At 49.1% G+C, this 21,284-nt stretch overlaps 3 protein-coding genes across 3 annotated transcripts; 2 read left to right on the top strand and 1 right to left on the bottom strand.

Annotated features, from left to right (window-relative positions):
• Window positions 1-978: 978 nt before the first annotated feature.
• FIESC28_09529 (uncharacterized protein) lies at window positions 979-2,546 on the top strand (the record flags this gene model as incomplete). Its single annotated transcript, XM_031163665.1, has 2 exons — window positions 979-2,374; window positions 2,425-2,546. The coding sequence occupies 2 exons, from the start codon at window positions 979-981 to the stop codon at window positions 2,544-2,546; spliced, it is 1,518 nt and encodes a 505-aa protein (XP_031012291.1).
• A 570-nt stretch (window positions 2,547-3,116) lies between these two features.
• On the bottom strand, window positions 3,117-3,716 carry FIESC28_09528 (uncharacterized protein; the record flags this gene model as incomplete). Its single annotated transcript, XM_031163664.1, has 3 exons — window positions 3,117-3,183; window positions 3,237-3,583; window positions 3,639-3,716. 3 exons carry the CDS (start codon window positions 3,714-3,716, stop codon window positions 3,117-3,119), a joined length of 492 nt encoding a protein of 163 aa, XP_031012290.1.
• An 11,161-nt stretch (window positions 3,717-14,877) lies between these two features.
• FIESC28_09527 (uncharacterized protein) lies at window positions 14,878-21,100 on the top strand (the record flags this gene model as incomplete). The annotated part of the gene is made up of 5 exons (XM_031163663.1): window positions 14,878-15,287; window positions 15,333-15,996; window positions 16,042-19,051; window positions 19,657-19,727; window positions 19,784-21,100. 5 exons carry the CDS (start codon window positions 14,878-14,880, stop codon window positions 21,098-21,100), a joined length of 5,472 nt encoding a protein of 1,823 aa, XP_031012289.1.
• Window positions 21,101-21,284: the final 184 nt, after the last annotated feature.

Raw genomic sequence — 21,284 nt, 5'->3', positions numbered from 1 at the left:
AAAAAAAAAAAAAAAGGATGGCTGCTGGTATGTTATAAAGAATCAATACGTGACGTGAGAGGCAAAAGATGAAGGTATTCCCAGTGGTTATGAGCAGGAGATGACGTCGCTTCAGTGAACGGGTGGTGTACAATCTGCCAGCAAAGCAGAAGTGCAGTGAGTGCAGTAGTACAAAGGCAAAGGTGTGTGTTTTGAGTGACGAAAAGAGCCGCGTGACCTTGGGATTTGGTGTTGAGATGAACCCTGATCAAGTACCAGAGAGTGTCAGGCCTCAAGATCCAATGCAACCTAGACCAAGACCAAGGTCTGGACCTGGACCCCAGCTATGTACCGGCCACCGTCGTTAGTTCTGGGTAGTGGCTCTCGATATGGAAGCCAAGTATCTTTGTTTAGATTGATAATGCAGGGTCTATAGGATTGGGGTTAAACAGGTACGACTGCATGCATGTCTTGGAAATATTCTAACAGCTTGTACTCCTTTTTATTGCGATAACCTTTATTTCTCTTGCTTCAAGTCTATCTTTAAACATCTACAGTATAGCATGTTAATTGATCGGCTAATGGATGACGATCCGTCGCTCCACTTTAAAGAGCGATGGATAGGATCATTACCAAGGAGGCATAAATCTATATTTAATATCCTAACAGATAAGAATGAACTGCTATAAGAAATAAGTTACTTGGATATTCTCTTATCTTGAAGGTGTTTAGCCATTGCTGTCTTTGCATCTTTTCCTAGGTCGACCTCTCCTACGGCTGAACTCCGCTTAGCTGCATTACATCCATCACTGGGGGGTCATCACTGAAGCTCCCTTCAAAGCTCCCCAAGTCCAGACCGTCTAGATCAACATCTAGCTCACCACCCCTGCCCAAAGCTGAAGGCAATCGACATAAAGTTAAGTAAAGGTAACTGAGCTTCAACTTCTACCTCTTTTATCTTGATCAAGCTCATCATACAGACACTCTTTCTCAGAAACAATGTCGACCTCTAGTCAAGATCCCGAGTCACCGCTATCGGACCCATTGTCGTCATCGGAGCCTCAGTTAAAGATACCATCAGAGGACTCATTACTTCTCAACCTTCCGCCTGAGCTTATTGATAACATCCTTTCTCATCTTTCACCTTATGAGCTCACAGCTATTTCCGCTACATGTCGTGATCTGCGCAAGCATGCTCTGTCCGACATTCTTTGGCACCCTCTTGTCCAAGAGAATGTTCCTGGTATGACGATCACAAGTCCTCATCCCTGCAAGAATTATCATGACCTCTACGCCTCTCATGATCGCCTCTGGTTCCTTCCTCGACAAAAGATCTGGTTTTGCGACCGTGATCTTACAGGAAGACTCATGCTTGTTCGCTATGACCCTCGTCGAGGCTGTATAGAGGGCTACCAACTTCTCGCAAGCAGAGGTCGACCGCTACACCAAAGCTGGCTTGGTCAAGGCGATGTCTTGATTCAAGAATTTGACCCAAAAGTCAAACTTCATCTTGACAAGCCTGTTCTGCAGTTCCGAGTGGGAGACGAAGCTCCAGTTGAGTTCACAACTCGACCTGGTGCTAATCGCTTCGCCGATGAAATGCCCGTCACACTCGATGACCGAATCGACGCTCTATTCAGCAATTTCATGCTGACATGTGAGCTCGATCAAGACGAAGCCAATGATAACCTCAAGAGCACATTCCCATACGGCAACATCTGGCCACCACCGTCCGTACCTTCGGATCACCACGTATCAGGCGGCAGCACACAAATCACCGAGGAGGGTATCTTTGTCAACACACCAGCGACCCGACCCCGACGGCGCAGAGATGTTTCCGAGCGATTCTTCCGAGTCCGACAATGGATGGAAATGGCGGGCGGATTAGCTCGCGTTGGTATGGCTGCCGGTATGACTGGGATATTTAACATGCTAAGATTGTCTCGTCCCGCAGCGACCGGAGGTCTTCCAGGTGTCCACGTCGGCGAGGAGCTGATCACTTACTCAACGCTCGATCCAAAACTGTACACGCCTACACCGTTGAAGCCGTGGAGAGGAATCTGGGTTGGCGATTACAGCACCCATGGATGCGAGTTCCTGCTTATTCACCAACCTGACGACGAAACTCCAGCGACCGACGAAGAACTAGGACTTATTCGCGGAGAGAAGGAGAGCGACGAAGCTTGGGTTGCGAGACGGGATGAAGAGCGCACGTATCAAGGACGACTCGAGGCTATTAAGCTAACGGGAGATCCTAATGTTCCGCGCGGAGAGATCACCTTTTTAGCCAAAGACTTGAGCAATCTTGTTGACGGGCCTCCCGCAGACCCTCGCTTCCAAGGTTCGAGGGCGGTTCACAGCCAAGGCCATATTGCAGATACAGGATTTATCTCAGGTGAGTACGAACGGGATTGTATGAAGACAACCAAGCTAACAATCTCGCAGACAGGTTTGTTGAAAGCCAGCTTATCCTCGTTAGTCATGATCGCATAGCGCAGCATTGGGTTGAGTTTGGGCATATTAGCTATTTCCAGAGGGTTGACATTGATCAGTTCCTGAAGGTGTAAGAGAGAAGATGTATACATAGATTCACCAGTAGCATGTAAACTTAGAGCATTCGTTTCGATCAGAATTCATATCATGAGCACGAGGGATCGTGATCATTCTGGGTAGAACATCAGCATGCATATGATTGATTGAGCGCTCCAACTGGCACACATCATCAACCCCCAGAAAAAGTCTGCTCGACATGGAAAAACGTATCCAACTCAACCTTGCTGCGAACCTTGAAATTCCGAATGTTCACCCCGACATTAGTTCATCCACGTTGAAATTTGGCCATCATTCTTCAGTTATAGGGTAGCCCAGAAACGAGTGAGGAACATTATATTGCAGCCAGATGTCAATGCCATGTATTTCTAAGGGTATCACGGAATAATCCAGTATATAAAACCCTTACGAAAACCAGTTTTAAATCCCGCCTGTCCGAAAATATTTGTTCTCATAACATCATTGACGTCCTGCATCCAGTGTCCTCAACTGGACTCGTGTGGGCTCAAGGCCCGGCGCTGTGGACGCATGGCTCGACTTGGCCACTTCGCTTTTATGTCTTTTTTTGTATTGATCGCAATTTCTGTTTACTTGGACTTGGCCTTCTCAGCTTGAGCCTGCTCGTAGATCCAGTCGTTAAGACCAGCACGGTTACTATAGCAAAAATCAGCTTCTCCCTCTTATTTCCAGCGACGAATTCAACTTACCGGGCAATCTCGAAAGCGTAGAACTGCATGCGAGGAACAAAAATAGTGGTGTTCTCCTCGTACTCGACCTTGGGGCTGTCGCGAACCATGGTACCAAAGTTGTAATCGTCGACCTTCTTCTCGTACTTCATCATGAAGTCGCGCCATCTGTTCTTGCCATCCTTGCTCTTCATCTCGTCCTCATTGACCTTGGCGGCGGGGTCGAACTCGGGGAAGGCCTCGTTGAGGTGCTCCATGATCTCGTCGTCGATCTTGGTGAGGCGGAGGGAGGAGCCCTTTACGCGCTCGAGGATGGACCAGTAGGTCTGCATGTGCTGGACGACCTTGACAGCGAATTGCTTCTCGATCTGGGGGGACTGTCAGTCACTGTCTTGTTTGGTATCGAGGTTTGGTGTGACGCACATCTTCGTTGTTCTGGGCATTCTCGGCATCAAAGTTCTTGGGCACGGGGGCACCGGCCATGTTATCGAGGGGATCCATGATGATTTGCTCTGCGCTCTTTGCGAGGGAATTTGGTGATGTTTAGTGTAACGGAAGCTTGTGCTTGAAGTTGCCGTTGGGCAAAAACCTTGAACGTGGGGCAATGATGATGGAGGGGCACAGAAGCCACAAATGATATCAGCGTATAGTGTTTGCGCTTATACGCACTGTAACATCTTGCGACGATTCCAGTAGCTGCCAGAACAATGCACAGTGCAGATATCACGACAAGCATCCATGTTACTCTTGTTTCAGTACATCAAACAACCAAGATCTTCCACCATACAAACAGCAAAAAGTAATTGCCGATGCAGGCAAAAGATAATGCTTGCTAACTCCGGTACAGGGAATCGAACCCTGGGCTCCGCGGTACTGATCTCTCAGGTTATGAGAGCGCGAAATGTTAGCCACTACACCATACCGGAAGGTGATTGGTAATTTTTGTTGACAGGGTGCAAACAATTGGGTATGATCAATCCCATTTGTCTTGCAGCTTGCGCCTGTGGCATTTGTTCACCGGGTAGGATGGATTCATGTTTCCTACGCACTTCCCCGTCGTTGAGGGTCATTGACTACAAATTGCATCAGGGTTGAAACACAAATAATTTGAACGTTTCTGAGCCAAGCAATTTAAACTCAGTATCCGTGTGGTTTGTTTGAGTTAAGCAATGTGATTTCGGCAGGCAAGCATCTAAGTCACTACAAGCTGACGACTGCCTCTTCCCATCATAGTGAACCAAGTCCGTAACCGATAATGACCGACAAACCTGGAACTAGGAGGGAATGCTCCGATACAAACTGGTTTCTGATGCCTCTTTGCCTTGGGATTCCTGATATCTGATACGTAACTCTGCAATCTCCCTTCCGTCAACTCCTCTCACCTCAACAATTGCGATCTTATGACGAAACAGGGAACAAGCAGTCAGATAGCCTAGGCCTGCTTGACATGGCAAAGTCAAGGGGAATATCTGTTTGCATTGATGTTGCGGTGTGAATACGCGGCTAACTGCAGTAACACAGCCTTTGGGCTACTGCATATGGTCCGGAGCAAAGACAAATGATAGGGCCGGATGCAATACGATGTCGCCGCAGGACTGAGGTGTTACCCATGTTTGTGACAATCACGGGAAACTTCCTCTACTTTACCGTCGTTTCTATTAGAAACATACATGCGTGGTCTGCAATATGAATGTGTCATTGCTTTCTACGGACAAGCAGAGGAGACTGGAGAGTGTAGTTGTGCTTACCTGATCCTGAGAAGCAGACTGTCCATGAAATCTCATAAGTAGGGGGGCCGCCCAGCTGCGGACCTCCTCTTTCCATCTTCATTAATATCCCCCTTTCTTCTCTTCGTTGCCTCTCTACTCCCCCACTCTTTGCGGGCTTCCGTTCACGCATCGGAGTTATGACTCTCCAAACCTTTCAGGTTGTTGAGGAATACTTCGAATGCAATTACCCGGAGCGCTCTTGGAGACCATGAGGTTATATACGCCTGATCCAGATGAAGACTGACCTTTGAACGCTGTCCTTCCTCAGTTGTGTCAGTGACGAGGGAAAACGGATAAACAGCTTGTCCATCTTCTTTATACTATACGACATTCCTCCTTCTCTTTACCTTGGCGCACATCTTTATTCTCATTTATATTATATACATCTGCAAGATGAAGGCCCAAGCGGCCTCAGACGTTGCCGTTGTCAAGCAGCTCTCTTCTTTCTTTCCCGTTCTTTCGAGTTCACCTTCTGCCACCACCATCGTTGCTCCGCTTCTCCTTCCCCAGGAGCACTCCGACAGCTGATCTGCGCTGGATGTCAGTACAATGCCAAGCATCGGCATCGAAACCCTCCCACTCTTTATATATAAGATCTTGGACGATTGCAACAATAAGACTCTCACACAGCTTATATCCGTGAGCGTAAATCTTTATAACTGGTTTAACGGGTCGCGCCTCAAGAAATTCCGTATGTATAACCACCTGCATTTGGTCACGTACTGGCCAAAGGGGCTACTGAGCGAGAGAAGCCCCCGATCCAAGACTCCAACACCTCTATATATATACGGCACATCACCAGGCCTTCCAAGCTCTTGGCACAACATCACCAGGCTTGAGGCTGAACAACATGTGGGATGCAATGATGCACCATCGGCCACTGAGACTCACTCAAACTCACACTCAAACTCACACTCATACAAACTCAAGTACTTGCACTTGTACACATTCACACCGCGATGAACACGAGAAGAAGGACCCAGACCGCCGTGACTCTACTCCAAAGGATGTCAATCGTCATACACGTCCACGTGAAATACACATTCACATACTGTCACACCTATGGAAGGTGATGCCTACTTGTCTTTGTCTATATCTGGAGTATCGAGAGTTTGTAGTCGAATGATGTGGAAGTATTAATCTTCTTGCTGAGGATATCTGATAATGAGCACAACGGAGATGATTCTAGACAAGAAGGTAGATATGAAGATCATCAGCACACCGAGCAAGACATCGACGAGTAGTGAGTTGCTAGGATCAAATTACGGTTTCTCTTGTCTACGCATTGGCTACTTCTCTTCCACTCTTACGTCTGTCTTCAGTGAATTCTACCCTCTACCTATGCCCTCTACCTGCACCATCTACCACAACTCAGCAGTACCACAGGACAAGTGGTCATATGTCTATAACCTCCTGACTCGCAAACCCGTCGGCCTTAGCTAGACGGCCCTTCATGGGCAGGACCAGCTTATACTAAAGGGGGAAATGGTTTAATCGCCCACAATTGGTGTTTCAAGAAATAGTCAGGCACGAGCCCGCGACTCTGACACTGAGGCCTGTTCGGTGTCTGATCCTTTAGATGCCGTTGATGGGAACGAGCCTGGATTCAGGACACTGCGAAGACTGCAACAAAAAGGAGTGCTTTACTTGTGCCATTGTGGCTGTCGTAAGCGAACTCAGGTATGTACTCTGTCCTCTATAACTAGATTCTGTATACTAACGGCATTGCCGGCAGCCCGGCCCAACTGGACGCTATCAATCTTCTCATCCCATTCCCTGGCCATGTCGCTGTACTGAAGGCAGTGATGTTATTCTGTGTCGTCATATGAGTACAAGACTGCTGCCTATGAGGTTGCGATCTGATTCTAGAAGAAGAAAGGTAAATTCTCTACCAGGAAGTGTACTTCAGTCTACTTCTCGCACAAAGGCCCTCGACAACATCTGACGGATTCTACTTCTGAGGATCTCTTCATCTTCCACATTCCCCAATCTCGGGATCCGTCTCTTGGACAGATAACGCCGGCAGAAGTACAAGGCTTAAGCGCAACTCTAAGAACTGAACTATTACGCGTTGTCCTTGTCATGTCTCAAGACTTGATACTGAAGCGGAACTCAATGCTCTTTTCAACAAGAACAACGAGCTATACATGTACTTTGTAAGTACCGACGGTTTAGCCTTTATCAAGATGACCCCCAACTAATACCTCGCGCTCTAGTCTTTTCAAACCCTTGATTATTGGATCTCTGGTTTCATCATCGGTGTCTGAAGAGCAAGGCCCCTGCAATGTCCCGTCAGCACTTTACAGTCAACTCGGGTCAGGGAAGACGCCTCAACCGGTGTTTTGTGTATACGAAGATTATGACAACTGCCCAGACTGCAGCAAACGATTCCTACCAGCGAGCACACTGCAGATCCATCGCAAGGCATGCAACGATAGCACTACAGAAACTTGCTCCCACGAAGAATGCATACATCCTACCATGCGACCACATCTATTGCAGCTCATTGTGTCCCTTCACTATCGTTATATCATACTCTCTGTTCTCTTGTTCCTACCGCTTTGGCTGGGTTCTGGACTTCATCAGATCCGGCAAGTTGTCAGGAGCAGCGCAAACGGTGTACGGAAATCTAGAAGAAGCCTTGGCCAATAACTCTTTGGAAAATACACATCATCTTCTCTCTTCTATCGACCGGGACAAGTTTTATATCACTGGTCAGACCGGGTCCCTTTTCCCGAATATCTTTATCGGCATTCGCGAAGCCATCGAAGTCAAGGTCGGCACAAGCTTCACAAACCCAGCCACCCTGTATGACTATCAACAGAATGTCCTTTTCTGAGGTTACGGAGCAGAAAGAACTGTACCGCTCTCGAGTCATCATCACAGAGCACTGGAAAGCTTTGCGGAAGAAGATATCCAGCTCATTGAATAATCGGGTCAACAGACTGAGTGCATTGTTTCCGCTGACGCTTGACTCAAACATCAGCCTCGTCGGCTTCACCTCTGCGGTAGATTTGTTTACACACGAGCCAAACATGTGTCTCCCCTGCACTTGGAAGGGTATTGCGGCGGTGACATCTCTGCTCTTAGGGTCGACAATATCATGGATCCTTGGGAATAACTTTGTCTGACATCTGCGCCCTGATCATCTCAACAATCGCAGTGTCCAGAATATTTCAAACGCCGACAACGTCCCTCTGAGAGACACTTTGGAACATGTTCCGAACCTCGGCAAAGCAGCAACCACGCACCCGCTGACCATCAAGCAACGTATTGTTCGTATCTGCCAACTTGCCCTTTTCTGGCCACTCCTCTCAAGCTGTAACCTAAACTACAGCAGCAAGGACACTCAGGGTGGAAAATACAGCAAAATCATCCTGGCTGCTTTCCGGGATATGATCAAATACATTGAACATAAGGCCGCTAAATATGGAGCTCTAGTCCATATGCCTGCTGGGCGGACTACAGGTAGATCCTTCAGGGATGAATGTGAAGCGAGGGAGTGACTGTTGCAGGTGACGAAACTGTTCGTTGGAGCATCTCACTGCCATGCCTGAGTGTCTACCCACGCTCGACACTGGCCGACATACGACATCTTGTTCACTCTTAGCACGAACATGACATTCATCCCCCCGAACATGTGGAAGCGAATATTTGTGCCTGGGACGACAAAGCGTTTTCTGATAACATGTATCGTCCGGGCTCGATTGAGCGAGTAGGCGAAGACCAACGCACCAGCACCATGGAACGAGTATCGACTCGTATTACAGGGCGGCTGTCTGGTCTCTTCGGACGTCGGGACAGCCGTTTTGTTTCTTGTCACTCAGCTCAAGGCCATATCGCCTCAGTTCTTCTTGCATTGCCCGACAAGGCAATCTCCGCCGCTACACGACAACCTCGAGGCCAGAGAACAGGCTATTTCAAGGGGGCCCAGGCTAGCTTTGGATAAGGCCTCACATCTCCGGCAAAACCAATTCGAAGGTACACTGGAGTTGTCTGTACCAGAGCGGCTATACTTTACGAGGAGAAGGACAAACGTTGCCTTTTAGTCCAGAGCATTACGCATCTTTCCAAGCGGATGTGCAGACCCTTGATACCATGGGAATCAAGAACGTGAATTCTTCACTCAGGAACTTCCAGTTACAAGACAAGTATCTGGGACTGAACTGGGCGGTACCACCTACTGATGGTACTTCGTTTGAGACCGATATATATGGCTCCCCACATCTTTCTCATGTCCTCAAACAGAGCAGAGAAGAGCTGTGGTCCCCTCAACCAGCCCATCAACGACACGATAACAGCAGCTTCCATGAAGGTCGGAGATAACCCAACGGTCCCGTTGTAGGTTACCGAGTCTTAAGAAGATGTTGTCTACCACCAACACCTGGATTCAGACGAAGATTCCTGCGAAGATGAGCAAATGATCGAAACCACAATGGCGCTGTGGTAACTTCGACTGTTGCGCTTCCCCTCTAATTGTTCGTGAAGGATTCAAACCAGTTCTCATCACCGTCGATGAAGCAGCAACTATGGATGGGCGTTCTAGCTCAGTACTCGAGGCATGAGCTGTGGTGACTGCTCCACTGAATAGCACGTCGACCCTATGAGCATCGGTGCATACATCAACCTGCACGAAGGCTTGCCTGACTCTGGTTCGGTTGCCGTCTGGCACCACGAAGTCCCCTTTAACATGGCGACGAACCTGGTTCCAACGACTTCTCAGTGATAAAATCCTGGATCAAGGCAATGTGCAAGATTACCTGTTATGCTATCTACTACCACTACACTTCGAACTTCCTGTTCCGGTCTCACTTCCAGCCAGACCTGGTGTTGGTTGACGAAGCTATTGCTCGTCAAGCACTACTCTGACACTTGCACTATCACGCGACTGGGTCATCTTCTTCCCTTTGAGGTTCAGCTTCCTGGGAAGACCTGAACAACCAAGTTCGCGGTTTGCACCAAACAGCTAGATCCAGACACCGGGATGAGAACATCAAGGTTGCGTGCAACAGGCATTCCTACAGGCCCATCTCCCTGACGAAGCTGAAGAGCATGTCAATCGCGCTCTCGTACTCTTTGCGACCCGTTCGTCGCCTTGGTTATCACCCCCTCCTTTGATCGCCGACGCTGAAATACCCGGGCCAATGAAGGCGGACGATTTGCCGCAACCAGCTTTCAGAAGGGGGATGTATTTGACATCATCAAGCACCAGGGCGAAGGTCAAAACTCCCGGTACCGAGTCCAGTGGGTTAGATCCTCGCTACGGCAGACCACCGCGGAGCAGAAATCGTTTCTGGTGCCTCTCTCGATGACTCAACCTCAGTAATGAGCACAAGAACCAGCGAAGATGAGGAATTTAGTACCATGCTTTCAGCTTGTACAGACGAGAAGCTCTCACACTAGAACATTCTCTTCCAGTCACCTTATCACCATGTCAAAAGTGATGATGATGACGTCCATTCGTTGCGGAGACCCCTGACTCCAACGCTCCTTCGGATCCTTGGAGGACTTCTGATGAGAAGGTAGCCGCCCAAGAATGATGACCCTATCGAGATGTCGACAAGGAAAGGATCTGTGCGAGAAAACTTCAACGGAACGAAGAGCCTTAGAACACCTCCAAGTCTTTTCATCCTGTTACAAAAGAGAGACAACATGTTGAGGAAGCCTGAACATGTGATTTGGAACTGGCCAATGCCTCCAACTCGGCCGGCATCGCAGTGTCCCCATCCCAATCCGGCCCCAACCGTCTGGTCGTCCGTTTGGGTCACTCATCCAGACATTCTCCAACATCATCAAGGAAGAATTCAAACTGTGAACTCAAATTGGAGTCTGGATTCAACCATCGTCTGTCTATGTCCTTCTGCCGAATTCTCACTGAATCACTGATCAATCCGTCAGTGATTCAGCCCTATCCATTACATCTCACTGGATTACTCTTCTCAGGAGACACCGTATCAGTCATTGAACACTGGCGACTATACCATTTTGGGTACGACCTCATGACAACTATTGTGATTCATATCCAAACAACAAGGTCAAAGTCATCGAAGTCGCCCCCTTCCGTTTTGATCTACCTCATCTAGCACTTGAAGCTCTGGTTCCGCTAGTGAAGTAGAGCCTGCTACTACCAAGGGAGACCATGCGGCCAGAGAACCTGGTGAAGAACCTACTACTACCGAAGAAGAGTCGGCTTCGGACGAGCTGGGGGTCCTTCGCTTAAGCGCAAGCTCGGAAGCATGGATGAACTCCCAGAGGTAACTTTCTTCTCCTACCAGAACACAGAAGAGTAATTAAATAGTATCCAGCAAGGCTCCCATCTCAAGTGGAACAGCAATTCCATTCCAAGGCTGCTTTTGAACAACAGACTCCGCGTCGAGTGGCTCGATGACAACCGCCTGATCATGAAGAGATGGCTGCATCAAAGCCGACATACGACGACACTCAGCTTTATCCCAAGAGAGTCACCTACCGGACCGTCGCAGAATAGGCAAGAGGCCTACCCATGACTCAGGGATCACGCTCAGTTGATGTCTACGAGAGACAAAGCACAATGGATGACGCCGCCAGTGTCTTCTCCGCACCTCAGCATCGCTGATCATCTCCGCGAAGCACTCGATGCGATCGAGTGAGTATTGTCAATATACAACCTTTGTACTAGGCTGACATGTAATCTAGGGACTTGAACGAGAGGGTTGATACCCTTGAGCAGTAGGGGACCCTAGGTCTGGCTCCTGACGAAGGTGGGAGTCACTGGTATCAATCATACACGCGACAGGCCCGCCGGCATAATGAACCGAACTTGGCATATGTGCAACAACGTGAACGATCCTGGTGATCTTACCGCCTAACTTGCCGGAGTCCTCACTTGCCAAACCATGCTCGTCCCGCTGTGGAAGTTGGCATCGCTTGGGGACAGTCGAGCACCCTGTTCAACAGCTGCATATTGAATAACTCCAGAGAGCAGGAATAGGAAGCTAGAACAACTGCCTGTCTGTTCTGGATCGTCTTCGGCAGAGGCTCCTGACCTGGTCTTGTTTGTCAGTAACACTTTGTTATAGGCAGCGATCGCGCTCAACGAGGGCCAAACTGCAAGCTACCCATCCCATATGTCTTCCGGATGGAGGAGGCATGTGTTGAAGAAGGAGAACATCTTTCTGGCGACTAGAAGCAATTAGTTGAACATGCGACCAAGGCTGAATATGAGGGTGTGATCCGGTTCAAGCTCAGGACCGTTTGGAGGAACTCTCCAGAACGTTGAACTGTGACTTGGTGGGCTGTGTCGGTCTTGCTAGGTCAAGGACAAGAACGTCGCAAAGAGACTGTTCAGGCCATGTGTCAGACTTCTACTTCGAATGCCAACTATTTGACTCATCCACGGTGATCCATCTACCACCTACCATGGCAGTACAGCGCCATAGATCATCTTCAGATAGCGGCATGGACATCCTATCGGGGATGGATGTCATGTCCCTCATGTAGAGATGGGCTACTGCCGTTATCTCTTATATTTTGAAGGTCGATACAACGCAAGTATGGCTTCAGTTTACAATTCACGATAACTGCCGAAGGCCAATCCTGGGCATTTCTTTCATACTAGCAGCTCAATATACAAGTTGGATTTCTCACTACTTTATTTACTGCACTACATTCGCAATCCTCTAAGAACCACTGGAAAACAGCGACGCTCCTTGATCGGTTAGTCGTCGAACAAGATCACGTTTGTGCCGGAACACCAACTCGTTCCAGACACTTGAGGTAGATCAACCAAACAGTGTTATAGTATATATACTATATCATCAAAACACACGTCAATTCCCTTCATAATCTATATATATTAAACGAAGCATGTTCTAGCACCAGGCAGACGAATCAAATACCTGCCAACTAGCAGATCCTGACACTGCTCGACAGCTGCAGACCCGGCTGCCACGCGGTGCGAGATCGGTCCATTTGTGCCAGTGGAAGATAGTAGTAAAATAAATCTTGGAAATTCCCTTTCTTCCCTTTCCACAGAGTCATCATAAAAGAATCCTCACTCATCGACAAATCTCTATATGCCGAAGTCGATTTCGCCCCAACCTCACTGTAAATCTGATAATTCTTTTCAACAAACAAGCAAAATGTCTTCCGAGAGCACCTCTGCGAGTATGGATCGAGCTCAAATCCAAGAAGTACGTCTCACCACACAAAAATGCCTGATGCAAACGCAAAACAAGCCGGCGAGTTAGAGGAGAATCTTGACCTGATGTATCCCTGTTCTGCTTGGGACAAACGGGTGATAACAGTTTCTAGTCCTCCTCCTAAATAGCCTCCTGCCAAAATGACGAGGCTAATCTTCGACCGACTTTTCAACGACCAAGGAGAGATGTCCTTCGGGCATCTCAAAATGACGGCTCCTACGCACCCCGTCATGTCCATGTACCTACTGACCTGGCAAAGAAACCTGGCAATGATGGTCGCAATATACGGACCGAAAAAGAGCAGGCTCGGTGTGACAGTTTCTTCCGGTTAGAGAAGAAGACCCACGAACGGGTGGACAAGTCCTTAGCCCGACAAGACACATGATTCAGATCATTAACGTAAGCAAATCACGACACCCCCATCCAGTCACCCACGATACATCATTCACGGTGTGCCTTGGCCAAGTCTACATCTTTGTATGCTGGAACCTTGCATTCCCCGAAGCCTACTTTCTGGCGCCGAGATAAGGATAATTCCGTTGAGTTTGTGAGCTCTATGGCAAGACCTGTCTCAAAGGTCCGTGTTAGTGACTAACTTACTCGGGGAGTTTGCCAAGTCTGTGACTGCTTGGTTCCAAACTGTTTGGTGTGGCTCGAGGCTTTTGATATGTTGGACAAGGCTCCAGACTGTAAAGTTGTGGTTGATTCGTGATAGACTTTCTATGTCATCAAATAGGCAGATACCGACCTATAGCTCTCTTGTAAGAAACTAATGGATACTCCAATGGTGGCTGTATAGCGCTTTCTCCGATCACATGGCCGAGTCTGAACCAGGGAAGAGCGAGCCGGGGATGAGGATAAACCACTGGCAGTGCCCAGGTTGGGTGCTGATATCAAGATGGGATCGGCTTCGATTGTAAGCAACCGTTACAAAGTGTGTGCATAAAGGCTCACGCCACTTCCGATAGTTTTGTCCTGGTCCCTGACGCTACTTGTGGCGAGAGGAAGCCGGCTTGAGCAGGTATTCCGAATTGCCTTGGACTTGGTAGACGCAACATGTAGATCCGTGATCTAATCCATGGAGCACATCGCAGTGGATGTAGCCTCATGTTTAATGATAAATTCCATATTATTTCTTCTGAAAAAGCGTGGTGATATCTGTGGCCCAGTGATGGTTCCGAACAGGGAAACTGCACTACACTACACCACATTGCACGCTCCCTTTGTAGATAGCTCGTATGCCAACTGCAAAAAGATCGTCCGTATAAATCAAGATTCATGTCCCAGGTGAACCAATAAGTCGAAGTCAACTCGTCTAATAAACCAGTAAGCGGCAAAGCCTGATGAAGTTGGCCACCACTTGGCAGTGCCAACACGACCGGCACCTCGGCCACCTTTTAACCCCGAGTCGAAAGGCTAATAACAGAATTCATTGAATTCATTTATGTCATTCTTACCTATAAATCTGGTGCGGGGCTGAACAATATCAACGAGAACAATACTAAGACCCTTGCCCTCAGCCTCGTCTGTGCACCATCACCACTGCTTCTTTCATATTGTTCTTTGTCACCACAAACCCTCCTCCTCATCAGCCCTGTCGCCTCATTGCCTCTCACCATGTCTCGACATACTCGACTACTGTTCTTTCTAATTTTATTTGCTTTTCATCCAGATTGATGTCACTACTTTCGTTAATCTTCAACTTCATTCGCAATGGAACAAGATACCAAATCATCATGGAAACAACTCTTCGCTTTTACAAAACGATCACATACTGGAGCGCTCATAGCGGCATTAATAGCAGCGGCCTTTTCGGCTGGCTTTAAAACAGTTCTCGCTGTCATCCTGGGAAAGATCTTCGATATTATCGCTGGCTTTGGCAATGGGACGTTTACAGGGGATGAGGCCCTTTCTCGAGTGTCAGACTGGGCACTGGTCCTTCTCGGAATGGGAATCGGAAACTGGATTGCGAGTACAGCATTCCTTGCGCTCTGGGTTATCTTTGGGGAGTTGCAGGCTTGCAATGTAAGAGAGAACATCTTTGCAAGCCTTCTCTCCAAGGATATGGCCTGGTTCGACTCTCAGTCCGAAGGCATCTCTAGTCTTCTTATCAGAATACAAACGTGAGTATCCCTCATTCTCCTTGATATCTAGCTGATAGACCTCAGACAAACCCGAGAACTGCAACTGGCGTCCTCCCAAGTTCTTGGTCTTCTCGTCGGCGACATAATCACCTCCTTCGCCTCGCTAGGCATCGCCCTCTACTACTCCTGGAAACTCACCCTCGTTCTCCTCGCCACTCTCCCAATCTCAGCCATCGTCCTTTCTCTTTCAACAAAGCGCCTGGAACCCGCAATTCAAGCTCAAAAGCGTGAACTAGCTGTCGCCTCAAAGCACGCCGTCGCATCAATCACCGCCATAGATCTCGTCAAGATCTTCAACGGATACGACCAGGAAGTCTGGCAGTACTACCCCTCCATCAAATCCGCAGCCAAGCATTACCTCGTTCAAGCGCAGTGCAATGCTCTCCAGATGGGATACGTCGCCTTCTGGGTTGTCGCCATGTTTGTTGTGGGGTTTTGGTATGGTGTTGTGCTTGTCAACAGCGATGGACTTGCGGCGGGTGCTGTCTTGACGACGTTCTACTCTACGCTCGCAGCCTTCCAGGGTATCGAGGCGTTGATGCCGCAGTGGCTGGTCCTCGCGAAGGGTATGTCGGCTGGTGGATTTCTTTCAAGCATTACTCGTAACATGAGAAATGGTGGTACTATTAAGCCGATGTCCGGAGCTTTGCGCCCTCAGTTCTGCAGTGGTGATATCGAGCTGAAAAATGTAAGTTCTCCTTGACTCAACAAACACAGGTACTAACTTCGACAGGTGAGCTTTGCATACCCCTCGAATCCCACGTCCAGAGTCCTCAAAGAGTCGAACTTCTTCTTCCCATCCGGCGAGATCACATTCATCGTCGGAAGAAGCGGCTCTGGAAAGAGCACACTCGGTAATCTCATCGTCGGTTTCTACGAGCCCCTGAGCGGACAAGTCCATGTCGACAATCGGCCGCTACAAATACTCGACAGACAATGGGTTCGCGAAAACATCACTTTGATCCAACAATCGAGCGTTCTATTCAATGAATCATTCTTCAAGAACGTAGCCTTTGGTCACCAATATCCTGATGCAGCAACACGATCAGAGGTGATGGGCGCCTGTGATGCGGCATTGCTCCAGTCAACTCTAGCAGCGCTCCCTGAAGGCCTCGATACCAATGTTGGCGCCGACGGATATAATTTGAGCGGTGGTCAGAAACAAAGACTAGCACTTGCCAGAGCTCGCCTTCGAGATCCTCCAGTACTCATCCTTGATGAGATCACAAGCGGTCTCGATCAAGTCAGCAGAACGCTCATCATGGATGCAATCCGAGCATGGCGACGCGGCAAAACGACCATCATCATAACACACGATGTTGCTCAGATTGACGACAACGACTTTGTCTATGTGATGGACAATGCATCTCTTGTGCAAGAAGGCTTCAGGAAGAATCTGGACAAGCAAACCGGCAAAGTCTTTGCAACACTCTCATCCACAACATCGGATACCTCAGCAGCGACTGTTGAAATGACTATCGACTCTCCGACATCTCCTACTTCACCACTTTCACCATTATTCCCTCGACCAGCAAGAGCGTCTCGACTCTCAAGACTACTTGTCGGAGAGTTGGAGTCTTTCAGCCCAGCTCCAGCAAGTGCGTCGCGGCGTATGACTCTTGGAACAAATGCGGCAGCGGCCTTTCGCATCAGAACAGCTAGAGCATGGGATATGGAGACCTTCTCCGAAGAGGAGCGCCCATCAACAGCAGCTGATGTTCACCTACCTATGGATGACTTCTATGATGAGAAGCATAACAGTGCTCTCAGAAGTCGAAGTAGCTTGGATGGCTTTGAAACATCATGCACACTGAATGCTTGGGATGAACCAGAATATCTGTTTGGTGGAGCTGAGCGACCCAAGAGCATTACCAGACTTCGACAAGCAAGGTTGACCATCAACACGGAGGATAAAGAAGACGAGACTAAGGAACTCCCTCCTCCTATGTCGCTAGTTGCAATCTTGAAGACTGCCTGGCCAGCTATCGGCCGCGGTCATCGGTTTCTTCTCATACTTGGAGTGATTACGTGTTTGATCGGAGCAGGCTCCATCCCCGCGTTCGCGTATTGCTTTGCACAATTACTAGGTGCAATGTGGTCGCAAGGCGATAAGCTGGCAGAAGGGCAAAAATGGGCCATCTTTCTCAGTGTCATCGCTGTCGTCGATGGAGTTTGCACTGGTGGTGGTCGATATCTCCTGGAGTTGGTAGGCCAAGCGTGGATCAACACTATCCGCGTGGAAGCCCTGAAACGAATTCTTCGACAACCAAGATCCTGGTTCGACCGATCGCGCAACTCACCTGGTCGCATCAACGAGTGCCTCGATCGAAACGCCGAAGAAATGCGCAACATTGTCGGCCGATTCGTACCAATCCTCATCACAGTCACAGTCATGATCGTTGCAGCTATCGTATGGGCACTCGTCATATCCTGGAAGCTCACGCTCGTCGCTCTCGCACCGCTGCCTGTCGTTATGGGCGCAGTTAAAGGCTATACCATTATCAGTGGAAAATGGGAAGCGCGATGCAACGAAGGAGCTGAAGAAGCCAGCGCTGCTCTGACTGAAATCTTTCTCAACATTCGAGTCGTTCGGGCCCTTACATTGGAGAAGTATATGAGTACGAAGTACCTTAAAGTGGTAGCTCATACTCTGGGACTCGGCAAGAAGAGAGCCACCCGCACAAGCGGGTTCTTTGGTCTGTATCAATCAGTCAACTATCCTCTTACGGCTCTTGTATTCTATTATGGTACCGTGCTCCTGGCTTCGGAGAGGGCAATTACACCGACATCCGTTGTAGCAGTAGTCAATCTGCTTCTCTTTAGTATGGGGACAGCGACGAGTATTCTTAGTACGATACCACAAGTCACCATGGCCCAGTCTACCGCGGCACAGATGTTGAAGTACGCCAACATGCCGCTAACACCAATCAGTGAAAGTCGCGGACATCAGAAGCCAAAGTCACCACTTCCAGTACGACTTGACGACCTCGGCTTCTCTTACAAGTCAAGTTCAGAAAGACCGGTGCTGAGAGGTGTGTCCTTTGAGGTTAACGCCGGAGACTGCCTGGCCATCGTCGGTCGATCTGGGTGCGGCAAGTCCACGGTCATCTCGCTGATGCTGGGTCTCTATACACCTACCAGAGCTACAATACTCGGCTCCGAGTCGCCACTTACATATTCCGGCATTTCACACGCAGACATTGACATCGAGCATCTCCGCTCGATGATGGCATACGTACCACAAACACCATTCCTATTCCCAGCCACCATCGCAGAAAACATCACATACGGCCTGAACGAACTTTCGCCTCAACGCCACTTCCCCAATATCATGACCGCCGCAAAAGCAGCCGGTCTTCACGAGTTCATCTCAACTCTTCCAGACGGTTACAACACCCACGTCGGCGACGGAGGCCAAGCTCTCTCAGGCGGCCAAGCACAGCGTCTCAGCATTGCACGCGCGCTAGTTCGCAAGCCAAGACTTCTCGTGCTTGACGAACCAACAAGTGCACTGGATGCAGAAAGTGCTGAGATGATCAGGCGCACGATGCAGCGGATCGCGAGGAAGCCAAAGAGGGATATGGCAATTGTCGTGGTAACGCACAGCAAGGAGATGATGGCGATCGCAGATCGGATTGTTGTGCTGGAGGATGGTATCAAGGTTGAGGAGGGAACATATCACGAGTTGTTGCAGGCGAGAGGTGCTTTTGCGCAAGTGATTGGTGAAGGAGAATGGGAAGGTGGTAAAGAGTATTAAGAGTTAGATTGATAAGTTGGATATACGGATTAACGGATCAGCGGTTATTGCACGCAAATACGAAGAGTCTATTCTCGAAGCTAGTTAAATAATTGACCACGCTGCCACGTTGTTGCTCTGATGGTGGATCTTCCGGACCCAGTCTCTCCCCACGAAAAATAAAGTTCACGATCACCAGCTGACAATGACGCACTGTGATTGGTTGGGTGACCTTGAAGATTAGTAAGTCAGTGACACTCAGCAGGGGTCACGGGGTCAGAATGGCAGAGTGATCTAAAACATGCTAAGCCAAAGAATAAGATTCCAACGTTATCTCCATCCGTCCATTTCATCTCATATCCATCGCCACCTTCAATGCCGCGATAACTACCGGTTCACGTGTCGTACAATTTTTATATCTGCGATTCATTTATTCACAATCGTTTATTTATTTATCTTGCTTTTGATTAAGTAGTTGCGCACAGATATCGATTGATACCTTAGTGAGACGAGACACAAATCACCCTCGCTCATTTGTCTCCTTTCATTTCATTTCACTCATTTATACATACATCACTCACTTATACGAGCAAACCCCTACTCAAATGACAGCCACATCGCCTACCAAGCGCAAGGGTCGCTTATCTTCCAGCATCCAAGAAACCGACGATGCAGCTCTCAAGGTACCCCATCTCCCCTATCCCACTATGTTACACCCATGTAACTCACACTATCCAAGGCCCGTCGCGAACGCAACCGCGAAGCCCAAAACATCTTCCGCCGCCGTCGCCAAGCCGCCGAAGCAGCACAGGCCCAGCGCGTCCGCCGTCTCGAGCAGGTCGTCGAGGAGATGAGCTCCGTCTTCATGTCCTTTGTAGACGAGATGCTCACCACTGAAGCCATCGTGAGCGGGCAGCCGAGTCTTGTCGGTAGCTTGCGGCGTAGCATGGAGAGGATCCTCGAGCTGGCGCATGAGGTTGTCGGACCGGAGGAGGATCTTGTTGTGCTGCCGAGGTCGAACTCGCCGACAGAGGAGAATCGTCTGACGGGCAAGTCGCAGAGTCCTGACAGCGAGCGCAGTGAGACGAACTCGGACTCTGGTTCTTCGCTGGCTGTTACTCTGAGACGAATCCAGCCTGTGCAGCAATCGCAGACTTCCGCTTTGACGACAGCGCTGTCGACGTCGACTCACTCAGCAGCTTCAAACTCTACGTCAGCAACGTCCATATCACCGCCTACGCCACAATTCACGCCGCTCCACCATTTCCAGCAACCGTCTCTTGGCAAACCCGTCACAATCCCGTCCTTCACCCTGTCGCCCCAGATCTTCGGTAATGGCTGGCTCGGTACAACGCCAACCGCTCCAGGCGAAGTCGTGTCTACCGGACCACAGCATCAATCGCCCTTCTCATTCCGCGTCGCCAGCACCGCTCTACAAATAGCATGTCAACTCCTCGTAACCTCTCCGCCTGAATACTCCATGACCCCGCAACAAGCTCGACTTTTCTGCAACACGCTCAAGGGCAAGGCAAGAGAGGAAATGGTTACTCGTTTACGCTGGCTTATCGGTCCTGGAAAGCATGAGATGCATCGTGTTATTGATTTACCTTACGGACGATACGGACATCACGTTTATGCTCGCGGTGAACTTAACCCAACCACGATGGAGGACATCGAGTGGCCATGGCCTACAAGACCGGCTGGATCACGCATCGACCATTTCACACGATTCTTCAGCATCGTCGGCGTTGAAAAACAGCTTCTTGCGCTGGGTGCCCGGATGGTCGACAGCGAAACTTTGGAACTCAACCTCAACAACTCACCGATGCCAAACGTATCAGATGCCGTGCCCAACAAGCAGCCCGAAAGCTGGAGTTTCGTCAACTGCTTTTCGTTCCCGACGCAGCCGAAGAATGGTCCTGTAACGGTGCGACTGAGCATACCCACTCTTGTGACGTCGCTAGCCTCGAGATCCTGCTGTTTGATGAGAGGACCTGGAATACCGAGAGCCGAGATTGGAAGTGCTATTGAAGAAGCAATCATTAAAACAGGATAAGTACATTAAAAGTTGAAAAGTTTATGGATTGGATTTATATAAATGGATGGACATCACATAAGGAACACGGATTGGAAAATTTGCGGGATGGAAGCGTTGTTATTATGGCCTAGTAAAGCGACCTGTATATTGGTATGGTATCCTGAACCCCCTTCTCTGTCATAACGTCGTAATATGTCATTGA

Source organism: Fusarium coffeatum, assembly GCF_003316985.1.
Source record: "Fusarium coffeatum strain FIESC_28 chromosome Unknown BRIP53273_contig_248, whole genome shotgun sequence".
NCBI lineage: Eukaryota > Fungi > Ascomycota > Sordariomycetes > Hypocreales > Nectriaceae > Fusarium > Fusarium coffeatum.
This window is presented reverse-complemented; position numbering and strand designations above follow the sequence as displayed.